General features: G+C 38.0%; 1 protein-coding gene across 5 annotated transcripts in view; it reads right to left on the bottom strand.

Moving 5' to 3' along the window:
• The window catches only part of LOC124956703 (Krueppel-like factor 6), a 308,239-nt gene that overhangs the window by 1,621 nt on the left and 281,618 nt on the right, over positions 1-25,000 (bottom strand). For 2 of the 5 annotated variants that reach the window (XM_047512869.1, XM_047512870.1), the window contains exons 2-6: positions 18,150-18,323; positions 17,583-17,812; positions 16,494-16,705; positions 15,346-15,572; positions 1-952 (exon numbers count right to left, since the gene is read on the bottom strand). The exon at positions 1-952 is cut by the window's left edge and continues 1,621 nt beyond it. In XM_047512869.1, the coding sequence (XP_047368825.1) occupies positions 777-952; positions 15,346-15,572; positions 16,494-16,705; positions 17,583-17,812; positions 18,150-18,321 (1,017 nt within the window). In that variant the 5' untranslated portion in view covers positions 18,322-18,323 and the 3' untranslated portion in view covers positions 1-776. Of the gene's footprint in view, positions 953-15,345; positions 15,573-16,493; positions 16,706-17,582; positions 17,829-18,149; positions 18,324-23,994; positions 24,019-25,000 lie in introns of those variants that run through there. The other 3 variants (XM_047512868.1, XM_047512867.1, XM_047512871.1) reach the window with 2 other exon arrangements.

Raw genomic sequence — 25,000 nt, 5'->3', positions numbered from 1 at the left:
CGGCGTTGTCGTATAATGAAACGTTCTCGAAAGAACAATCTTCTTCGTTAATTTCAAGCGAGCTGTTCGATTCGCTCTCGTTGCAAGTCGAAAGGCGAACACACATACGCATGCACGCACGCACGCGCGCAAACACATACACATACACACACAAACACACACACGCGCACACACACACATTCTCTTTCTCAATTTCTCTCTCTTTCTCTCTCTCTCTCTCTCTCTCTCTCTCTTACTCTCTTACTGTTTTACTCTCTTAACTCTGTTAACTATGTCAACTCTCTTTCTAATACAAACGTGAATTTTCGGATAGGAGGCGAAAAACTTACGAGGATTCTCCTCCTCCTCCTCCTCTTTACTATCATCATCATCATCATCATAATCCTCTAATTTTCCTTCTTCTCCTCTTCCTCCTCTTCATCCTCCTCCTCATCCTCTTTGTTGGAAATAATGTCGATGGCATTGACGATGACGGCGATAACAACTACGAATCGTCATCGTTGTCCCCGATCTTGCCCATTTTGCCACGTTCGACGACGCCATTTTCGTTCGTCCATCTTTTTCTTCTTTCTCTTCTTCTTCTTCTTCTTCTTCTTCTTCTTCCCCTTCTTCCTCTTCTTCTTTTTCTTCTTCTTCTTCTTTTTCATCTTCTTCTTTTTCTTCTTCTTCTTCTTCTTCTTCTTCTTCTCTTTATTTTCGTCCTTTCTATCGCCGTTTCTCTCGGTTGACCGTCGCCATTCCGCGCGGCTTCGAGGACCGCTCGGTGAGACGATGGATTATACGTGTCTCTTCATGTGGAGCGCGAGGTGATCACTGCGAGAAAAGCATCGGTCGCAGTGCCGACATTTGAACGGCTTCGCTCCGGTGTGCTTGCGATAGTGACGTGTTAGCTCGTCCGAACGAGCGAATCGCCATTCGCATCCTTCCCAGCTACACTTGTACGGCTTCTCACCTGTAACAGAATCATAATAGCCAATCGATTATTTACTCATCTCGATTCATTCTATCTATAATGCATATAACTCTTAAATTAAGTATACTTTATGTATGTCCTTTTACTTTTTTTTTTTTTTTCAATGAACAAACAACCGACATCATATTATTTGTTATTCTTATATATCTTGTATTATAACATTTTTTTAGAATCAAAGAATTCGTTTGTCATCATTTTTTAATTTTCATTTCAAATAAACCAAAATATATATCGTTTAAATATTTTGAGGAAATGATATGATAGCGATTCCTTCGCTACGAATATTATCCACAGTTTTTTTTTTTTTTTATCATTTTTTCTTTTTTCTTTTATTATCATATATAATTTTATTTCGAACAAAAGAAAGTTTACATATAAATGATAATTATTCCGTGTCTATTCAGTTTTGAAAAGTTGTAAAAGATCCATTAAAATTTGTTGACGTTTGGATAGGAAATAAACAAACAAACAAAAAATAATAATAGATATCATTCGAAGAGAGAGAGAAAGAGAGAGAGAGAGAGAGAGATATGACTGACAAAAGAAATAAGACTATATTATTAACCCGTAAATAAGCCATATAGAAATATAGAAGGTGGCCGACGTTGATGAGGCTATGCCAGAGAAGAGACAATGGAGAGTCACCACCTGTGGCGCAACGTTACCGAGCTTAACAAGCTAGGCGATGTAGATAGAGAGGAGAAGGAGAAAACATCGAGGATGATGCCGAGAGGGATGGAAGGGTTGGCTGGACGGGATCGTAGAGATCGGAGAGTGCGCGAGAGGTTACAAACCCCCTGTGGAGTTTCGCTAGACTCGTTCGTTACATTTTCCGTACGAATGAGTGAGAGGAGAAAATGAAGATCGAAAGAAAGAGAAAGAGAAAGAGAAAGAGAGAGAGAGAGAGAGAGAGAGAGAAAGAGACAGTGATTGTATTGTTCATCGGACTTGCAATAACAAACGAAACGACTCTCTGTATACTATCCCCCTCTTTAAAACTGTTAGAACTTTTCTCTCTGTCTCTCTTTCTCTTTTCTTCCACGTCTATCGAATTCTCTTCTTTTTGCTCTTACTTCGAAACCAACCTCGAACAATCGTTTTCTCTCTCTTTCTCTTTCTCTTTCTTCTTCTCCTTTTCCCTTTCTCCCTCGTCTACTCTTCTCTTCTATTCCTTTTAGTTCACACCACCCAACGACCTTAAAGGGATGAACCTCGAGTGGACGCAACCCAATTTTCACGTCGACGGAAGAACTACTTCGTGCGGAAAGTCAGAAGAGCTCGACTATCGAAGGTGTCAGCAGTTATATTAAAGCTGCACATTCTCTCTTTCTCTCTCTCTCTCTCTCTCTCTCTCTCTCTCTCTCTCTCTCTCCTCTACTGTTCTATCTTTCTCACTTGCTCTACCACTTTCTTAGGTTTTCTCTCCGGTATACTACTACCAACGCTATTGAAGTACAAATCGAGCGAGAAAGTTTGCTTCTACCTTTCTTTCATTCTTACACCCTATCCCACCCCAATCCCGTCTCACATCCCACCGAAGAATCAAGAATAGACATCGAAACTACGTTTTAAACTCGGTGTCCCTAGAGACAGAAGGGTGCGAGAGATGTTCGTAATTTACGATATCGAAGTAAATAGAAAAGTTTACGAAAAATTTCTCGGTACGGTTCTTTTGAACAAAAGCAAAAACAAACAAAAATTCATGACTTCCCATGTTCGGGTAAATTCGAACGATTTATATCCTGTGATCGATGAGACCGTCGACAAATGTAGAAGATTTATCTACGTACTTCCACGATCAAGTATATACATTATATAAGTATATACTTAATTATAAGTATATATATATATATATGTATATAAATGAGATAAGTGACGTAAAAAACACTAACTAACTAACTAACTAAATTACATCTATTAAGACAACATAGTTACTTTTCATACGTATGATTGCGTAATATTGAAGCAAAACCAATGGAATCGTGAAATTTCGAGTGAATTCGAATCACAAAGGATACCATCGGATAAAATCGAAGAAGAATTTGATTCGTGAAATTCTTCGAACGAATACGCACGACGGTTTTCACGCGAATAAAATGAAACGGGATGAAAAATTTATTTGCACGTTCCTTTCCAGAGAAGAAGAGGATAAAAGAGAAAAGAGAAGAGAAAGGGAGATAGATAGATAGATAAAGACAGAGAGAGAGAGAGAGAGACAGAGAGAGAGAGAGAGAGAGGAAGAAGAGACGCGTATGTTTTCCCTCACTGGAGTTCGAAAGAGCATCGTTTCCCGTCAAGAGGTGTGACGCCAACAAATCCAACCGGTACGTGGCAACGCATAACCAAATTCAACGATTCCTTCTTTCTTTTTCTCTCTTTCTCTCACTACTGAAAGTACCCTCTGTCCCTCACCCACTCACACACTCCTCATCGCCCACCCCTATTGTGCATCATCCCGTCTTCCGCCAACGACACCCGACATTTCGGTAGCGAACGCGAGTTTAAAGGAAAATACGGAACACGTACTCTTCCTCAGAACCCTCTCCTATTCGTCCCTCTTTTCACTACCACTCTCTCTCTCTCTCTTTTTCTCTCTCACTCACCCTCCACCTCCCACACTACTACTACTACTACTACTACTACTAATACTAATACTACTTCTGACACTATCACCCCTTTACCAGCATCCCCTGCCACAAGAAAGTCATCCCTTTCTATCCTATACTCATACCACCAACCCTCCTTAGGTTAACGTTCTCGCAATGCCGAAGAAAAATGGCGACGTGGAATGAACGTCGGTTCCGCCTGGAATTGCTGCTCCTTGCGACGCGGCAGAAAGGAAGTGTTCCTACCACGATAAGGATAAAGCGTTTTCGAGAGGATGACAAGGGTCGCCACGAGAGGAGTCTCCATGGGTCTGCTACTGAACGTAGGAATGGGTGGGCCCCTTTCCTAAGGGACGGCTACGGAATTATCTCGAAATAAAGGGATATCGATATTCTGTGACATATCGAAAGAAACATTATTCTTTTCTCCTTCCTCTTCTTCTTCTTCTTTTTCTACTACTTCTTTGTTTTTTTTTTTTTTTTCTTTTTATTTCAAATGAAAAATGGACATTAAGTGTCAATGTAGGTAGATGCGATGAGTTTTGTAATTTTTTCGATTAATAATAAATTTCAAATTTATACTATCTCTCTAACTACTCTCTAAACTAAGTGATAATCTAATTTCTAATATTAAATGAAATAATATCATATGTGAAAAAGTTATAGATATTTTAAAATCAATACATAAAAGAAAAAATGATTTATAGAAAATAAAAAAAAAACAAACAAAATAAATCCTAATTGAACTTTCTTTTATATATCCACTTCAATCCTTGAATACTTAAATCAAGTTTATTGACATAATATTCTATAATGCTTTAATCATATTTAATAACAAATTCAATTACATTAATATTGAAAGAAAAAAGAAAAATAATGGAAAAGGAAAAAAAAATAAATTAAACCGAAAATAATTCTCTGTCCGTAATTATATTCAAATTTTAAAATATATTCATAACCTTTATGATCTTATGCACGATCAACCAGATATATTAGAAAAAATTAATAATTAATATTTTATTTTTTAATGATGTACATTACAAAGGGAAAAGAAGAGAGAGAAGAAGAAAGAAAGAGAGAGAGAGAGAGAAAGAAAGAAAAAAAAAATAAACATCGCCCAAAAGGCGATCGAATATCGAGTAATTACGGATAACGATTATCGGATGCGTTACATGACCGCATACAAGCTCGAACGTGAACGTCGAACTGTAGAATAAAGTAGCCGCTAGGTTACATGCTAGCGTGCGTTAGCGTTCGTGTGCGCGCGCGCACGCGAGCATGTAAATTGTGGCGCATGTGCCGATTTCAACGGAGAAATGGGTTGTAGCTAATGTAACTGAGTACGTGTGTATGTACGATGTACATACATAACGTGTAACGCGCAGCACGCATTTTATCGCCGCATAATGGCCTCCCGGCGGTTCGTTACCACCTATGTAATAAAGCCATATTAAACAAGATGGCTCAAACTCAAAGTATTACCCTTTTCAGGCTTCCATCCTGGTAAATATGTATTATAAATGCGGAAAATATTTATCGAAAATTTCAATTTTATAATACATTGCTGTTATATATTTTATTCTACGTGTAATATATATATATATATATATATATATATATATATATATATTATTTTTGTTATTAAATGACATAATTAGATGTCAATAGGGGAGATGTATGAAGCAGATATAAGATTAAATTTCGTAGGATTTGAGAGAAACTGAAAGACATGTCGAATGGTACGAAAATTTTTCATTCGAATTCGGAACGAAAAGCAGAAATAGAATTTGCAAGGGACGTGGAAAATTCAGGACGAGTCATGCATATTTGTCGGTTTCATTGAACGCACGGAACACCCTCAGGTAGCAATGGTAATTACGTGCGCGTTACGGTTGACGTCCCAGGATCGCAGCAATGCTCGTGACGTTCCATCTCGATTGGAAAATGGATATTACAATATACGATGCGTCGCATCTATGTATGTATATATGTATATATATATATGTATATATAAATATATATATATATATATATATGGATTATACGTGCGTTACATCGCGTACATGCTCGCACGTCTCCTCTCTTCCTATATGCGCGTGACATAGAGAAGGGTTTGTCAAAATTGCGGCCAATTCTGGATGGTACTTCCGTCAAACCACGGAGAATGAAGTACGATCCGAGAATATTCGGAGGGAGAAGAGCTGAACGAAACTTCCTTTACCTAGATATATTCAAACGCAACAACGCCGGAGGACGATGGTATCTCGAAATTTCAGAAAATGTTTAAATTTCAATATATATTTATGTCTATAGTATAATATGATATATAGTAAAACGAAAAGAACGATTTTCTCTCGGTACACGATATAAAAAAAAGGTAAAGGAAATAAGATCGATTGCGAAAAGTCGATGGAAAAGATCGAAATGATTTTTGAAAAATTTTGTCCAATCTAACCTTCTCTCCTATCTATATACGTATGTCCCTTTCGAGACCTCGTTTTGTCAGCCTCAAGAAGGTCATGAAAGAGATGGTTATCTTTCACGTGAAATCTTCTTTTTTTTCTTTCTTTCTTTCTCTCATTTTGTTTCCTCTCTCTCTCTCTCTCTCTTTCTCTCTCTCTTTTAATTATAACTGTATCACGCGTGTACGTCTATGTTTGTATTTTCTCTTATACTATATACTATACAATGAAACGGAGAGTCATTGTGAATAAATGAATGAATAAATAAAAGAGTAAATAAATGAACAAATAAATAAATTATCGAAAGGAATATAACACGAGCGTCGAAGGTAATATTAAAAACAACCCTTTTGTTTCCAACTTCACCTCTATCGTATCTTTCATCGTTCTTGTCATCAATGGATTTATAAATTACAAACGAAACATTCTTTTCTCAATTAATTTCTAATCTATGAATGAAAATGATAAAATAATAAGAAATTACGTTTATCTTAGGAGTAACCCAGAATTTCTCTTTTTCCCGAAAGCGAATCGAAAGAGGGGACCAGAGGTTAAATGAGGTTGGGCATGACAGAGGAAAGGAGAGGAGGGAGAGGTTGTCTCTTGACTGTGAAGAAGCAAAAGGATATAGTAGTAGGTGGAATAGCAGTAGGGAAACAATTTTTCTACGTCCTACCGTCCAGCCTTTCTCGCTTTTCGCACGACAGAAAAGGGAGTTCGGGCGAAAGCGGGAACAGGAAGGAGGAAGGAGGTTGAAAAAGGGGGAAGAAGGTGGAGGTTGGTATTGCGTCGATATGTCAGTCCGTCCTGGCAACGTGTGCTCGTCGTCTTTGCATTTTATTAAGTCCGTTGGCAGGAAGGATGTATGGGGTACCTTCAGTCATGTCCCCGTGGGATAGGACAAGCGGAATTTATGGCCAAGGATTCCACACCAACCTCGTCCCTGCAACCCCCTTTACAACCGAAGACGTTTCGCGCGAAAACATTTCGGCCGAGAGAGAGAGAGAGAGAGAGAGAGAGAGAGAGGGAGAGAGAGAGAGAGCATCCAATACTTCTACTTCTCTTCTTCTTCTTCTTCTTCTTATTCTCTCTTCTTTCTTCTTATTCTCCTTCTTTCTCTTTTTCTTCTTCTTCTCTTTTCCTCTTCTCTTTGGTACTCCCTCCTCACGTGGGCCAACGTGACAGATCGCTCGGGAGAAACGACCAATTCGAGATTTTATCCCGCACGAAGGGTCCTCCTCGCATCGCAGAAACGTCGAACCAGCCGACACATAGGGAGAAGCTTTACGTCCTTTCGTTACGTTGAAAAAGGAGAAAAAAGATTGAGGGATGGAAGAAGAGATGAGGGGAAGGGGGGGGAGTAGGATGGATGTCGTCGAAGACCTCTCAACGAGATACCACCACTTCCCTCGTGGTTGGTTCGAGAAAAATTTGTAAATCGCGCGTTCTTCGTTTCCTCTTTGGTACCTCTCTCTCTCTTCCTCCTTCTCATCTCTCCTCTCCACTCATCCTCATCCTTTTTATCGGGAAAGCATCGGCCAAGTATCTTCTCCCCCGTTCTTCTTCTCCTTCTACTGCTGCTACTACTACTATTACTACCACTACTACTACTACTACTTCTCTCGGAGAAAAATATTCCATTTTTCGAACGGTAACGTTTACCTACTTCCCTATCCCTTTCCCCTTCCTCTGCCCCGTCTCCTCCCATACCTTCGTCGTCTACCGCCTACCACCCATCTTCGAAAATGCGAGAGACTGACTAAGCGTGAAAGAAGAGCTCGCGAGAAGCTCCGGAGAAATTACGGACTATTCTTTCCCGCAAGAAGATTTTAAATTACATTCTTTCGAAAAGAAGAAGAAGAAGAAGAAAAAGAAGAAGGAAAAAAAGTAGAAGGAGAAAAAGAAGAAGAAGAAGAAGAAGAGGAAGAGGAAGATGGGAGATGAAGTAGAAGAAGAAGAAGAAGAAGAGGAAGATGAAGAAGAAGAAGATGAAGATAGATAAGAGGGAGAGAGAGGGAGAGAGAGAGAATATAGGCTGCTATCAGAGCGGAAAGTATTCTTCTATTTTAACGAGAAACGTTGCGTAACGAGAGTAAATAAGTAGAAAGAAATGTTTCTTCTTTTACTTTCTTTTTTGTTTTTTTTTTTTTTTTTTTTTTTTTTTTTTCCTTCTCTTCAAAGGGAAAAACATTGGAGGAGAGACTAAAGTTGTTGAAACAAAAAAAAAAAAGAAAATAAATAAAATAAAACAAAAAGAGAAAGAAAGAAAAAACCACGATCCGTAGGAGATAGAATTGATTCTGATAAATTAAAGATTTCTGAATTTGTCAACTTTGATGTCGCACCAGAGCACGTTCGGAGGAGTGTGTAATCGTTTGCTCTCGAAACGTAAAACATACTTCACGATCGATATTGCGGTTTTAAGCGGGTACCCCCCCTCACCCCATGTTATAGAGCCCGATGCAAATTTAAACCACCGAGATCGGCAAACGAGTTCTTTTTTTATTTTTGTTTTGTTTTGTTTTGTTTTGTTTTGTTTTGTTTTGTTTTGTTCTCTCGGAAATCATAAAAATCGTTCGTTCGTTCTACTATTTCGAAAGAGCCTTTTGTTTTTTACATTGTTTCTATTATTTTTTCAATCAACACAAATATGCTTTACGATTTTTATTTGTTTACATGCGTATGTATATATAAAAATAAGGCCATTCGGTGCGTACGAGAGTATTTTGTTTTGTTTTCCTTTTCTTTTTTCCTTTTTTCTTCGTTTATTTATTAATTTATTCCTTTTTCTTTCTTTCCTTTTTTTTTCTTTCTTTTGTTTCGATTTTATTTCTATATATTGTCTCTCTATACATTTTTTAAATGAATACGCTACGCGCCGGCAATATTATTTATGCATATGTATATGCATATACGTATACTAAAATAGGCCTATCAGAGCCATCTGTGGCTTTTGTTTTTTACATTGTTTGTATTACTTCTTTTTCTTCTTTTTTTTTGTTTTTTTTTGTTTTTTTTTTGTTTTTTTTTTGTTTTTTTTTTTGAACAAACAAATACGTGTACATATTTCCCGATTTTTTTTTTATTTGTACATATGTATGTACGTATAAAAATAAATACATCGAAATGTATTTGGTCGTTTTTGTTGTTTACATTATTTCTACTAGTTTGTTAATTTAACACAAATATATAAATATATATACATATATATGTGTGACAAAATAAGTCTAAATCATTCACAAGAGCCTTTTTTTCTTATCTTTCTATTTCACAGTATCTATCTGTACATTCGAAAGAACATACATAGAATTATATTTCACGATTTAATCTGTTTACATGCGCGTACATGAAAATATCCATTCGAGCATTTCGTTTATTTATTTATACTTTATATCTTTTTCCTTTCATTCTTTTTTCTTTCCTTCTTTCCTTTTTTCTTTTCTTTTCTTTTTTACATCGTCCCTCCGTCAATTTTCTTTTTCTTTTTTTCAATGCAAATCAATATATGCAATACATAACGTAGCGCATACTTCGCGGATTTTATTTATGTACCTAACCGAGGATATAAAAATAGATTCATCGTTGTACAACTTTATTCAGTCGTACTCCACTCTTCTATCCGGATGCAACAGAGAGTCGATATTGTAGAGAAGATAGGTGGATATGCGTCGAGCGTGCAAGATCGATACGAGCTCATCGAAGAAACGGATACGAGCGTCGGAGCTGTGGCAGGCCGCAGATATATATGCGTGTTCGTAAGCATATCGTAGGCGAGATCATCAATATACTCGTACTCAAAGGTCGTCGTCGTTGTCGGGGTCGTCGGTCCTAGGACGACGAAGGAAGGAAGGAAGGAAGGAAGAAGAAGAAGAAGAAGAAGAAGAAGAAGAGGAAGAGGAAGAGCAAGAGAAGGAGGTGAAGGAGAAGGTGAAGGAGAAGGATGAGGAGATGAACGACGAGAGGAACGTTCGTCTCGATGTTGTGAGATGTGGTTTCGCCGTGACGTCGTCGTCGTGCGGAGAGAGAGAGAGAGAGAGAGAGAACTTCGACGACGTTTCCGATTGTTTGCGGTGCGAGCTCCGTCGCCAGAGACGACGGATCTAACTTTGGTGCGATCGCGTGTTTCGAACAGTGCCCGAGGTGCGAATCGATGCATATACATTCTCTCTTCAATGACTACGTTATGTACTATATTCGTACATATACACGCACATGTAACCAAGTGTATATATATATATGTATATGTATAAATAATATGTATAATATATATATACTTCTGTATATGCGTGTGTATATATATATTCGTGTTACAATCGACTAGCTTGATATCAGGCTTATACATATATAGCTTTTGGTGCCTAACGCAGAAACTAACTTTCGTGTAAATAATGTTTATGTAATAACCAGTCGATATTATCCGGGAAACAATCTGTGGCCTACCATTAGGAACTCCTGGTCTTTCCTTGATACAATTAGTGAACGCTTGAAAGTCAATCAATGTCTATATGCGTTTTATTCGTATAGCGCATATTATAACTCGTGTCAATATTTTTTATTTTATTATTTTTTTTTGTTTTTTTTTTGTTTTTTTTTCCCCATAAAATTTTGCGGCATGATCGTAGTTGAATAAGTAATAATATAAATTTTCTTTTTGCCAGTCCCATTTTGTTTTTATTCCTTTTTTTTTTTTTTTTTTTTTTTTTACTGCGATTTCCTTTGTAATTACACGAATGAGCTTTGTGTGTATAAATAAATTTCCAATTCATCGAACTCAAATAATAAAAGAGAAGCAAATGCCAAAGGATTAATCCTTTCGCACTCCAATTATTTTTGACCCGTTTTGTCAGGCCGGGTCCCCAATTTACTTTCTTTTTCGAGCGAGACTTTGTTATCGAATATAATCATTTTTTTACGCATCGATAATGCCCAAAGAATATAAATATATTGAAGAACACGTGGGAAGAGGGGAGGTGGGGATCGATAATTCAATGTAAAACATCAAATCCATTCGTTCACGGTTTTACGTTCAATCGTATTTATATTAATTGTTCTCCTGTCGTAAAATTTTTTCGCTTATTATTTAATAATATTAACATAATATTACATCTTACACGGCCGATATTTAAAGATCGATGATAAAAGATCGTCGATAAAGGAGAAGTAAAAGAGAAAGAAAGAAAGAAAAAGAAAGAAAGAAAGAAAGAAATATATAGTCCGACTTGTTCTTAGAAGACGCCTGTGGTTTGTTCTATTCGGAGAACCAGGAAGAAGGAGGCAGGAGAAATGGACTTTGAATTTGCGGTCTAAGCGTAAAAGGAGGAGACACGTTCAATCGCGCAGATGCACTTGGCTCCTGCAACCGTCGAATACGACAACTACAACGACGACAATAGGGTACGTCGAACGGCGTACGCGACCGAGTTCAGTTTCTCGAGCCATTATTTACGAATCGCATTACCTCGATGCGCACCGCGGCCAGAAACTTCGAGCAATAGAGTATATCCCCGACGACGTATCGCGTCCTCTTTCTTTTCTCTTCGAATCAATGTACCGACAAACTTCGAATTACCGTCGCGACGCCAGACGAAACCCACTCTCTCACCCACTATGTCCTCCTTCTACCCATCCTACCCATTCTCACTGTCTCTCTTCTTTCGAAAGCGCAAACGAGAGAGAGAGAGAGAGGGAGAGAGAAAGAGAGAGAAGAATGGAAGAGAAGAAAAAGAGGAGGTTCACAATCGCAGAAGGAAAAACCTTGGTTACAACGAAAAGGTATCATCGTCGAATGGGATATTCATATTCTTCGAGTTGTTCGCAAATGCATCTGCTGTTCGTGCATAAAAAATGCACGTTTGAAACACGCCATCTCTCTTTTTCTGTTTTCTTTTTCTTCTTCTTCCTCTTCTTCTTTACTCTCTCATCTTTTTCTCTATCTTTCGCTCTTTCATCCCTTCTCTCTTTCTCCCCTTTAGTTTAGTCTCGAAACTGTTTTCCACGTTTCGCCGATATAAATAATTCCCAAGCGTTTGCACGCCTTCCCTCTACCTCCTCCTGTCTGATTTAAGATCGACGATGGGTATTCCTTACGAAAATGTTTCTCTCCATCCACCGCCGTCGACTCTCACTCATCCTCCACTACCTTCCTCCTCCTCCTTCCCCCTCCCTATCACCCACTCCTCCTACTACCATCTCCCACTGCCGCCCACAACTCAAATTACGATACTTTGGTCGACCTACTTCAAAATATCCATGTTACAACACGTTTACAAAAACACAGTTATATCGAATAAACGTGATCCTTGAAAACGAAATCTTTTAAATTAGAAGAAACGTATCCTTCAGATCGATAAGTCAAACATTGTTACACAGTTGAATCTTTATGTATATATATATATATTTCATGTGGAGATCGTATATGGATAATGAGATTTTCTTAAAGGATCTAACACAAAATTTGAGTAAGATCGTTGAAACTTTATTAGAACGAGTTAGAAAAGTTTTATTTTTATCGTACGAAAGGATATATGTTACGAAAAGTTACTGATTTTTCTCGAAAATGTCATTTCCTTAAATAGGATTCCAAAAAATTTTATTTTATTTTATATATACATACAACACTATCCAGTATCTGCGATCGATCCGATCATGAAATTTCTCACAATTTCCATGAAAAAAATTGTCCATGACGAAACATCGAGTTACTAGACGAAATGGAAGGAAGAAGATATGAAAGTTAATATGTGTCGTTGGATAAACGTAGAGCCAAGAGAAAGAAAAAAAAAAAAAAGAAAGAAAGAGAGAAAAGAAAAAAAAAGGAAAAAAATGTTCTGTTCACCCTCTGTGAAAATGTTGCGGGACAAGGGTTTATCTTAGGACCCCTCGCGTTTTACTTTGGTTCACAGCTCCTATCATTTTGTGTGCCTCTTTTTTTCTCTTCTCTTCTCTCTCCCTCTCTTTTTCTCTCTTTCTTTCTTTATCTTTATTTTTTTTGTCTTTCCTTTTCTTTTTTCTGATTTACCATTCAGAGGATGAAAAATGCATTACGCTGAAAGTTGTTCCTTGATACGAAGTAAACGATTACACATCGCATCGCGTTAGGGAAATTTGTCCTTCGTGATTATTTCATTTCGTGTTAACTTGATGTTACTCAACATGTGGAAAAGATCGATTACGCGATCGATTCGATGTTCCATTTCGTAGGAAGGTCTTTTATCGTCCTATTAGAATGGAATTAAATAGAATAGACGGCTTTGACTGTTATAATCGCTTAATCGGATCGTATCGATTCGCTTACTAAGACCGCAGGATGAAGGAAGATCTTTGACAGATAGACAGACAGACAGAGAGAAAGACAGAAAAAGAGACAGAAAGAGAGAGAGAGAGAGAGAGAGAGAGTGAGAGAGAAGGAAGAGAAGACATGGAAAAAGGTGAAGGAAGATAGTGAAAGGAAAAGAAAGAGTATACCGGTGGAAGGAAAACTTCCACTTGCACGGATATCTGCATAGCGAAAAACCCTCAAGAGGAAACTTTACGGACAGAATTCGTAACGAACCTTTAGGTCGTAGACTTCTTTCCACGAGTTCACGGTAAACGTGAAGGAAGGAAAGATCAGCTCGAGGTTTCGTATCCCTTCGCATCCCAACTTCACTACTACGATCTTTCTGTAGTGCCCCAGGTAATTAGATTCACCGTTCGAGATCAAAGTATACCGCCATTTTCCATCCATGCCGGTAGCTTCACCGTACTTTTCTATTTTGTCACTTTTTCTCTATCCCTTCTATCTTTCTCTTCCTCTTTTTCCTCTCTTTCTCTCTTTCTCTATCTCTTCTTCTTTCGTTTTCGATTGACGCAGTGAAGCTTTACGTTTATGAACTCGTCGAAAGATTACCAACAGGATGTTTACTTTATTCTCAATCGAAACTTAAATTTTTCTTACATTTTTAAAGGATAATTAACAAACAGGAAAACTTTTCTCTATTTTCGATCGAGCTAAAGACTTTCCCTTCCTTTTGGTTTTGGCTGGTTAAATGGAAAAAAGAAAGAAATAAGAAATACGGAAAGAAAAGTCCATTTTCAAAACATTTCTTTTCTTTTCTCTCTCTCTCTCTCTCTCTCTCTCTCTCTCTCTCTCTCCCCTTTATAACCAAAGTATAATTAATAAACGAAAGAAAACAAATCTTTTTTTAATTCGATAGAGCGCGAAGATCGCGTACGAAAAGAAAAATCAAGAAAAGAAAAGAGAAAAGAAGTAAGAAACAAAAAAATAAAAGGAAAAGAAGAAGAAAAAAAAATATGAATATAGAAAGTAAAAATATAAAGGTAATCGTATATCGTAAAATTCTTGGCGCATCTAATGCTTCTTATTGAGGAGAAATTAGCAAAAGAGTTAGACAAAGACATCAGGTGAAATTTGTTTCGCTAACATTTCGTGAAGGAAGCAAGTGTTACATTAGCGTCGTCGTCGTCGTCGTCGTCGTCGTCATCGTCGTCATCCCATCTCCTTTCCTTCCCTTCCCCTCGCCACCACCCCTCTGTGGCCAATGTAGACGACAGAGTGGTGGTAGTATTACTGCGTCAGGACGAATTCATAACAGAGTCATAATTGCGGGGAAGGGTGCAGGCGGTATGCATAATCCCGCAGTTAGCAGTTCTGCTTAACGATCCGCGAGAAGCAATCCCAACGCGTACCTGCCAAGCTCCTGCAGGATGAAGGCGTCCCGGCCGACTCGTCCCTTATTACCTATCCTTTATCCTTTCCATCTCTCCCTTTTCCCCTTTTTCCTAGCTCCCTTGAAAGTCAGATAAGCGCGTGGTAGTAAAAGAGAACGTGGCGTTGCGGTGGTAGAGGCGTGTGGCTTCGAACGCCTGAGAGTGACGTGGCAAAAACCGTGAACAAAGAGGGACGAAGAGGGAAAAGAGGGAGAGAGAGAGAGGGAGAGAGAGAGAGAGAGAGATAGAGAGAGAAGAGGATGGAAAGAGGATAGTGGTGAGGTTCGTTAATTACAACCCTCCGTAGCCAACGCCACCGCAGTCGACCGCGACGAGGAGAAACAGAATTGGTGGAGCGTCGCTACGCGTTACTAGCCACGCTAATATCTCTCTCCTTTCACCCCTCTCTTTCTCGCTCTCTCTCTTTCTATTACTATATTTATCTCCTTTCTTTCTCTCTCTTTCTATTACTAAACTAGCCTTTAGAATGTAGGATTAGGATCAATCAAAGTCTCCTCTTAGGTAGTTTGTTTTCTGATATAAATAGAAACAATAATAATAATAATAAAAAAAAAAAAAAAGTGATTTCACTCACCCGTATGTGTCCTCTGGTGGGCCTTAAGATGCGAACTCTTGGTATAAACCTTTTTGCATCCCGGAAATTGGCATTTGTGTATCCTGCGCTTCGTGTCGGGTGGGCTGTGCTCGTGGCTCCTCGCATGATGCCTGTTGGATACCGTGCTCGCTGATGCACTCGCACCTGTGTGCGCGTGTTGTGTGCTCGCGACCGCTGAGAAGCCATTTGCCGTCATGGAGATTAGTCTGGGAGACAAAGCAATTATTTTTCTTCGTTGTTCTCAAAAGAATATGAAAACATAAAGAGAATAGATTAATAGTAATTAGAAACTACTATTATTCGATTCATTCTATTCTCAATTTATTTTATAATCAAATAAACAATAACTTTTTTTGATATTTATTATTGAAAATACAGAGATCATTTATTGTTCAATCGAATGTCGTACAATATTATTTCAATAGTTTTTTTAATAATATAATATTGATTAATTCATTGACTATTGTCGGTGTCTAATAAAGGTACTCAATAAATTTGTGCTTGTCTGATATTGTAGGCGTCTAAAAGGCTCTTAAAAACAATTGCTCATACGATACCATACGCGCCTATAAGCGCTTAACTCACTTTAACTCACTTTTACTAGATTATTTATAAATATATTGTGAAAAAAAGTTTTAAATTAATGTTGAATTTTTAATATATATGCATTAACAATTCAATACGCAATACGAATATATAAATAATATTGGTTTAATGTAATGAAATTCAATGTTATAATTATTTCGATATACTTTCGTGCAGAGATACTATTATTTAAGAAAAAATTACATCGTTCTCGATATACTACACTATAAATCGCGATTGAATTCCTATCGTATGCTATGATTTGATACGTCACAAAGTTTGCCTTAGGAAAAAGGATTGATTTACATTCAATAAAAATCAATAAAAATTGTGTAAGCAAAATTTTGATATTAATTATCGGTCAATCGAATATAATCGGAAAAGATCAGAAAAGTGAGAAACATTAAATGGAAATAATCGTTTAGATGGAAAATGACAATTTAAAAGACATCCTACTTTTTGCCATTCTCCATAGATGTTACGTGAACGCAATTGCGAGGGGATTGCGAGAAAATAGATACTAGAGTTTTACGAGGACTCACCTCGCGACGCCCTGTGCGTTGCTGGTGGTAACCCTGACGATGGCACTCCTACCGCCCGTCCCATGAAGGTTGAGGTTGTGCACGTCGAGCATCGAACTACCGCTCGACGAGTGACTGGAGTTGGAATGACCTTGACCCGAGCCTGGACTCGACGGCGGTGTTAGGATCTGACCTTCGCTCTCGCACCCGCTATCCTCTTCTTCCTCGATCTCCTGTTACGTTAACGTCCATTTTCATTACGCAACAATAGAACAATCATAACAGAACTTATATTTACTTTCTAATTCTAACAATGGAAATACCGTAATATCGATTTGATTCACATGACTTACGGATATATATTATATATTATACGTACACAGGGTGTTCAATGTAGAGCCTAACGGCAAAACACTAGCGATACACTGTTATATTTCTTAAGAACTCACAGATGATTTATAATGCAATTTATAATACTGTGTAATAATAAATAACTTTATATGGTACTTTGTTGAATTCGTCAGAACGAATGCCATCGAATAACGATGAGAAAAATATATGGTTCCATTTAAATAAAATAATTAATTCGACTTCAAAAATTACTTTTCCTTTAATATCAAAACAAATCTGTTCTAGAAAAATATATGTTCATAGGTAGATTCAATCTATTACGAGATATTTCAATTTTTCGAGACAAACAAGGGCCACCCTGTATACGGTAATAATTTACGAAATAAGATACATATTATAATAAAACAAAACTCAATTATGAATCAATTAAAACAAATGTGATCTTTTATTATCATAGATTTAATTTAATTCATAGATTTCATCATCATTCATAATTACGTAGAATCGATTAATAAATAAATATCATTTTATATTTATTTGAAAAAACTTCGTAATTATAAGACGACAAAACTTATTATAATATATGAATCAAGTCAAATATACGTATATCTATTATGAATTCTCGAAGAAATATTTTATCATGACGAAAAGAAAAATTGTTCCTTTATTTTTCTTTTCTTTTCCGTTATTTTTTTCCTTTCCTTTTCTTTTATTTTTTTTTTTTTCTTTTTTTTTTCCACTGAACGATCAATATTGTACCTCGTGTTCCTCATCCTCCTCTAGGTCTTCGCTCGGTTCCTTTTTAAGAATAAGCGTCGTACACGAGAGGGAAGGCGAGCTATCCCAAGATAACGCCGAACACGCTGAACTAGCCGATGACATCGATAAAGAGTCGAGGTGTCGATCGAGGAGATCCCTATCACGGCCATTGTGGTTGTGATCGCCAGGTCCAAATTTGATGTCCTCCAGACAAAGCGTCTCTCTGTCGTCTGACGACGTCGTTACCTTCGTGACAGAGAGAGAGAGAGAGGAAGAGAGAGAGAAAGAGAGAGAGAAAGAGAGAGAAAGAGACAGAGAGAGAGAGAGAGAGAAAGAGACAGAGAGACACAGAGAGAGAGAGAGAGAGAGAGAGAGAGAAAGAAGAAAAAAATAAGAAAGAATAGGAAAGAAAGAAAAAAAAGAATAAAGCTTGTACTTGAATCGTGAAAATTTCAAAGGGCGGGGGTAGAAGTGGTTGAATAGAAATAGCTGTTGTTGAATAGGGGAGGTTGAGGGGTGGGGGATAATGAAATTCATTTGATTGATATCATTCTTACGGTAACTCACCTCCATTTTGATTGGGGACTCGAATTGTGAATTGGCGGTGCCGGTTGTTGCTGTCCACGAAATAGGTGGCGCCCTGAAAAGGTTCCAGGGTGCTGTGTCCAATTCCGTGGGCAACTTTTTGTACGATTGTAACTTCGGCTCGTCCTTCAGGTACCTCTCCATCTCGTAGCATGTCTGAAAGTACAAGACAAGAAAGGTTCGTTAGAGGATGGATAACTTCTTAGCGATTTCGAAGGTTTTTTAGTTGCTATAGGATGTTTCGCGGTATTGAGCGACAGAGAAAAAAGGAAATGAAAAGAAAAAAAAAAAATATATATAGTCTATTCCATTCAACTTTATCAACGTTATCAACTATTTATTTATTTTTTCTTTTCTTTTCTTTTCCTTTCAGATTGACGAATAAATTCTCTTCTCTTACTTATGTTATTTTATTTTATTTTATCTTTTTTTTTTTTAAGTTTCATCACGTATCAAAAGAAGAACATTTGTTCTTTTGAGTTAAAAGACGGAACCGGTACCTAAACAACGTAGAAAGTATTAGACGAGTCATGATATATATCTATATATATATAACACGTATGTGTATAGAAGTACGTCGACGTAACTAGTCCGAAGTTAGCAAAGTTGGTAGTCTATGTCCCGTAGGCTGTGCCAGTTTGGACTATAGTTCCTTCGAGAGAGTGCAAAGTTATACTACCTACTGCGAGGAATTGTGCAACAACCATAACCCCAAATGAGATTACGTCGCCCTAAACCTAGTCAAGTTCCATACGACTCGCCAGCATCCCTACTGACTTTCTTCAGAGACGGGGTGCCTGTGTGTGTTCAACCTATAAAGGAACATATTCCTTTCGATCTTATAACAAAACCGATTAATCGATATTTTCCTACCCGATCAAATCTTTGATCTTTTCAAACTAATCGTTAATTCGTCGAACGAACGAACGAACGTACTATCAAAAAAACATTTGCCGTTGAGTTGAAAAATTTGACAAGTCGAATAGAAACGTACGATACATCGCTCTGATTGGTGCAAGTACGTGTTCGTCGTAAGAAGAACCAGTCGTTCTCTTCTTATAAATACAAGAACAACACAAACACGAGAACGAGATAGGATCGTTCGATATATGCAGCAACGGAGAATATCACCCGGTCCATGATTATCATCATCTTCCTTCATACCGCAAAATACCGCAAGGCGGTATCGAACGTCGCTTCCCAATCATCGTAACGCTAATCGAACCAACGAAATAGGAAACGTGACCAAACGCCGTAATATCATCCGAGCACGGAGAAGCATCGACGACGATGGCGAAACGCCACGGCGCTTATCGATTCTTTTTTCTTTTTCCTCTTTCACCATCATCTCTCTCTCTCTCTCTCTCTCTCTCTCTCTCTCTCTCTTTCTCTTTGCTTCTTCAACTTTCCATCTCACCTCCTCTCATCCTCCCCTACACAGTTTCCATCCTACCCGATACCACCTTTTCTCCTTTTCGCCTTCTTCTACGAACTTTGTCAAGCAACGACGGCGACGACAAGAATTTTCGACGTGGCGTCGAAAAAGAAAGCGCTGAAAAAGCCGTCCATTTTCTTGTTCGACAAGGATCCTTTAACAGGAACAATAAGACATCGCCACGACCAAGTTTCAAGAGCGTGCATGATGCCCTTTGATTCCCCTCATCCAACGTTGAAAATAATCGCTCTGCCCGACTTTTCCATTATTCACGATTAAAAGTTTTCCTTGGAAAGGTGAAGAAGAAGTGGTAAAGGGTAAGAAGGGAAAGGAGAAAAGGAACTCCTCTCTAACGACGTTATTATAATCTTAAAAGGAATTTTATCAGAGTCTTGGTAACAGTCTGTTCTTGATAGATGCCGCTGCATAAATTCAGCGTTATTGCCTTTTACTTTTTCTTTTTTCTTTCTTTTTCTTTTTCTTTTTTTTTTTTTCTTCTCGTCTTCTCGTCTTTTCTCTTTTCCCTTCTGCACATCTCATTTCCAATGTTTACAGGTTGTTACGAAATGTCTAAGTAAATAAGATACATCGAGATCCGATGACGTTGTACGAAATTAAGTTTTGTACGAGTTGTAAAAAGAAAAGGAAAAAAAAGAAAAAAGAAAAAAAAGTAGGGAAACATGTTCGTTAGTGTACTGATGATCTAAAGTTAAAAAAAAAAAAAAAAAAAGGAAAAAGAAAAAACATGTCGAAATTCAATCCTGCGGGAGAGTTTTTAATTATTCGTTCAAAAGTAATCCCGTTTGGCCAGTGTAATATTCCAATTCTCATTGTTTCATCGTTCGTCCAAGGATATTTCTATTTCTAATAAAAAAGAAAATTACGAAAAAAAGAAAAGACAAGAAAAAAAAAAAAGAAAAGTAAAGAAAAATAACCAAGAGCTTTCCGCTTAAAAAAAGTTGCCAGCTTAGCTTTACGACTCTTATATTCTCGGAAGAAGCCACTGGCCAACTCGTCCTTTTTGCCATTGGCTCCATTAAATACGAAACTGCGTAATAATTCAAGGAAGTTAAAGGGAGAAGGGGAGAGGGGGCTGAAGGGCGCCCCCTCGTGATTCTATCACAATGGCCGCGAGGCCGTTTTCTTGAGCGAGTCAGAATATCGTAAAGAATCTCTTCGTGAAATCGTCCATTATGCTTTTAGACGATCCCACTACGGAGTTCCTTAGTGTCTACGAATATATGATCTACGACTGCCATCGAAAATTCTAAAGAGAGAATTATCGTGCACGGTGTTTTTGGATAAAAATAAAATCTTGCCTTTCTTAGATAAAAATAAAAAAAAAAAAAAAGAGAAATAGAAAAAAGAGAAGAGAAGAAAAAAAAGAAAGAATCAGCGAACACCATGTTTTTTTTTCCCACAAAAAATATTATCACGTGCGCGTGTATGTGTATGTGTGCGTGAGAGAGAGAGAGAGAGAGAAAGAGAAAGAGAGAATTCAGGGTCGTGGAATTTTTTTGATGGCACCCTCGTACAGAACGCGAGCCGACCGACGTACTCTCGAGGATAACAGCGTCGTTTATAAATCGACGAGCAAAATAATCTCGATGTTTCCGCAGAAAAACAAACAAGACATAGTCGAGAAAACGAGAACGATGGTTGTAAAGGGAACATGGAGTATGAGGAGTGGAAGGGAGTGGAGGGAAGGAAACTATATAACAATGAAGAAAGAGAAAGAGGCCGACTATGGAAAAGGGACGATTTCTCGAGGCCTTTTATCGAGATCCCCTTTCCCGTATATACCACTTTCATATGAAATATCCAGAGTTTTTTTCCTTTCTCCTACGTTATCGCACAGGGTGGTTTCGATTCACGCGTTAGTCACTCCGTCGAGATAGTTCGACGGTAACGATTTCAGAAAGAAAGCTCGGTGGTAACAATAAAATGAATCATTCTAGGTGATCTTTCGAGACACAGGGAGTCTGAGACTGTTGAAAGAATGAAAGAAAGAAAGAAGGAAAGAGATAGACAGATAGATAGATGAAAAAAAAGAGAGAGAGAGAGAGAGACAGAGATATGGGGTGGAAGGAGAAAGATAAAGCTTGGAGAACGAGCTAGTGGTATACCTACGCGTTTACGTGTTGTGTATTAAGAAGAGCCAGAGCAGGGGAATTGTTGAAAGAAGAAAAGAAGAAACGAGACGAGTGGAGAAAAACAGAACGATAGGGAGAAGCAAAAAAAAAAGGGAAGAGAGAGAGAGAGAGAGAGAAAGGAAAAAAAGAATAAAAAAAAAAAAAGAAAAAACAGAAGAGAATAAGAAAAAAAAAAGCTAGGCGACCCAGTTCGCGAGAGAGTACGGGGAGGTAGGTAATCTTCTGGCTTCTCTGTTCGAAGAACTCTCTACGAACTAGATTCGCCTTTTCTCTCAGCGTATCTCCCACGTACCTGTCATACATACCTATATACATACATACCTACCTACCTACATATATACATAAGTATACTCGGTTTCTCGCAATTTCACTGGAAAACGCGAAGTTCCGCAGTATAATTCCGTGAGATTGTCATTAACAGAGCCGGTGGCTCGCTCGAGAGAAAATGAATGATAACCCGAGCAGGACTACTCTTGTGGATGCGAGCACCCGCGCGCGCGAGACCACGAATTAACGCGACGCATGACCATCGTAGCTTTTCAGTCTTCCTCTCCTACCCTTCTTCTTCTTCTTCTTCTTCTTCCTCCTCTTCTCCTTCTCCTTCTTCTTCTTCTTACGTAGTCCTATCCACCGGTGGCAGCCTGCCAGGTCGTTAAAGAGATTCCCGCAACTTTAAGGGCGCCGTAAACCCGCGAATTTATCTCGCCTTTTCCTTCACCCCCATTCCTCGTCTATTCCTCTTCTTCTCCTTCTACCTCCTACCCCCTCCCCACCCCCACCCCACCCCCTCTCTCTTTCACTCTTTCACATGCTCTTTCTTCCTTCTTACCATCTCTCCTCTATGGCCTCTTCTTTCTCTTTTTTTCTTTCCTTCTTTTTTTTCTATCATTCTTTCTTCTTTCAACCAATTCGAAATTTTCGATCGAGCCGACGACGACGTTCCTCCTTTCTTTTTTATTGCATCCATCTTTTTCTCCTCTTATCCTTTTTGTCATCCGACCGACCGACTCCCTCCGCGAATGTTCGAACTCCACCCTCCCCATCTCTTCCCTCTCCCTGGTCACACAAGTCTTTCCATCGTACTAAGTGGGTGGAGTCAGGTGGATTCCAAAAGGATTTGAGCTTTCGAACGAGCCCGATTAAATGGGATATATATAGTAAATGGGATATATAGTCTAGTTTTGAATTATTATGCCGCGTAAAATCGTAAGAAAGGAAGGTGCTTTTGCCAAAAACGGAGATAGTGGAGTAGACATTGGCACGTCGAAGTTGATGATACTATTTAAACCACTAATCACTCGGGTACATAATATATACTTACGGAATATGCGTTCATTATTATTAATTTTATTATGATCGGGAATATTGAATTTTTATCGAATTAACCACTCCTTGTTGTTTCACGTTAATACGAATATACGCGCGCGCGCACACACACACCCACAAACACATACATATATACTCGTTAACTTAGTCATATTAAACCACGATTAACGTAGATTTGATTCAAGATAAAAGCAGATAACACGTATGTATTTTATTGTGTATGAATACAGAATTATGCGTTACATGAATATAAAGAAAGTTGAAAAATTATAAAGGCAGAGCTAAAACATAATATGTTAAGCTTCGATCGTCGTTTTAATTCGCTAAAAAAAAATAAAAAAAAAAAGAAAGAAAAACGGAGAGGAAAAAAAAGAGAAACCATTGCGGTCGTATATAACCGCAGATGGTGGATAGCTCTGTTGAAGTATTATTCAATAAGAAGGAAAAAAGAAAAAGAAAAGGAAGAAAAACAAAATTCTTTTCAAGAACATGACGATAAACAGTAATAATAAAAGATTACTGATATAACATAATTCTGTAAAAGAACATTTAGCTATGAAAGATTTTTGAAATACTTCCTTCGTTTTTTCTTAATAAAGTTAATGAAGCTATCGACGATATTTTTACGAATGTTTCTTAGGAATTCACGATCGTACGTTGAACGAACAGAACGAAAGAATATCGCAAGAGACAAGTAACCGCTTTGGTTCAATGAGCACAGGAGAGTTCAGTCAAAACTGCAGCAGAAGAGACCATGACGGTACTCACAGCATACGTACATACATACACATACATACACACAGAGAGAAAGAGAGAGAGAGAGAGAGAGAGAGAGAGAGAGAGAGAGAGAGAGAGAGACGATGTCCCGGGGTCAGGGTTAACGACGCTAACAAGCCGTGGTTGAGTGACTTACGACTAATTCAGTGGCTCTCTTGTCCTCTTCTCGCCAACGAACGATGCCCGAACAGATGCCTCGAGTGCACCGGCTCTTGTCCAGCCAATAGAACGCTGCTATGCGGGCTTCTACCAGTCGGTCTCGTTAAGGTCTCGACTCGGTCGTCGTTCTCGTACGAGCCAAGAACGAGACATTTGCGATTGTTTGTTATTGTTGTGACGTCATCTCGTTAAGAACCACCATGCGTCTAAGCTCGTTAACCGGCAATTTGTAACCGTTTGTAAGATTACGAGAATGATCCAGAAACGCGCACTAACGGCAAAGTAAATTCTCTTTGATATAAAGGTTCATTCGGTAAAGCGACGAACCACCTGCCTTTCTAAAAATGAACGAACGAATGAACGAACGAACGAGGATTAATTTAATCTAACGTAACATAATATTTATACTATCTCAAATAAACAACATCAAGTGTTTAACCATTTATCGACGTTAAATGAATATATTACTACATAAAGTATCATTCATTATTCCCGAATGACCGAACGTTTATTAGACGATAATATCTTATGAAGGAGGAAACAATTTTAATTTCAATTTTATTATAATTAATCATATCTTTATCTTTCTACATTCGATTAATATATTACAGAAAAGATAGATGCTAATGTTTTAGATTAATGTAGACGTAAAACTACCTTTACAAAGAAATTTTCCATTCTTCGCTCGTAAATCCATCGACGAGTTTGCCAAGAGAGTAAGAGATAGACAGATAGATAGATAAAGAGAGAGAGAGAGAGAGAGAGAAAGGAGAGGGAGGACGTACTTACTTACTTACCTACTATCTACCTACGTACGATCGGTCGTACTGGCACGTAATAGCAGTGGCTAAGCAAACAGTCGATTTTTATTAGTCTCCGCAGTTCCTTTGTGAACAGAGAAAGAGAAAGAGAGAGAGAGAGAGAGAGAGAAACTTGTCACAAGAATGGAGAGGTTCCTTCTCTTGTACGCCCTCCTATTCTCA

Source organism: Vespa velutina, chromosome 23, assembly GCF_912470025.1.
Source record: "Vespa velutina chromosome 23, iVesVel2.1, whole genome shotgun sequence".
Taxonomy (NCBI): domain Eukaryota; kingdom Metazoa; phylum Arthropoda; class Insecta; order Hymenoptera; family Vespidae; genus Vespa; species Vespa velutina.
The sequence above is the reverse complement of the archived record's forward strand: the minus strand, read 5'-3'. Positions and strand labels throughout refer to the sequence as shown.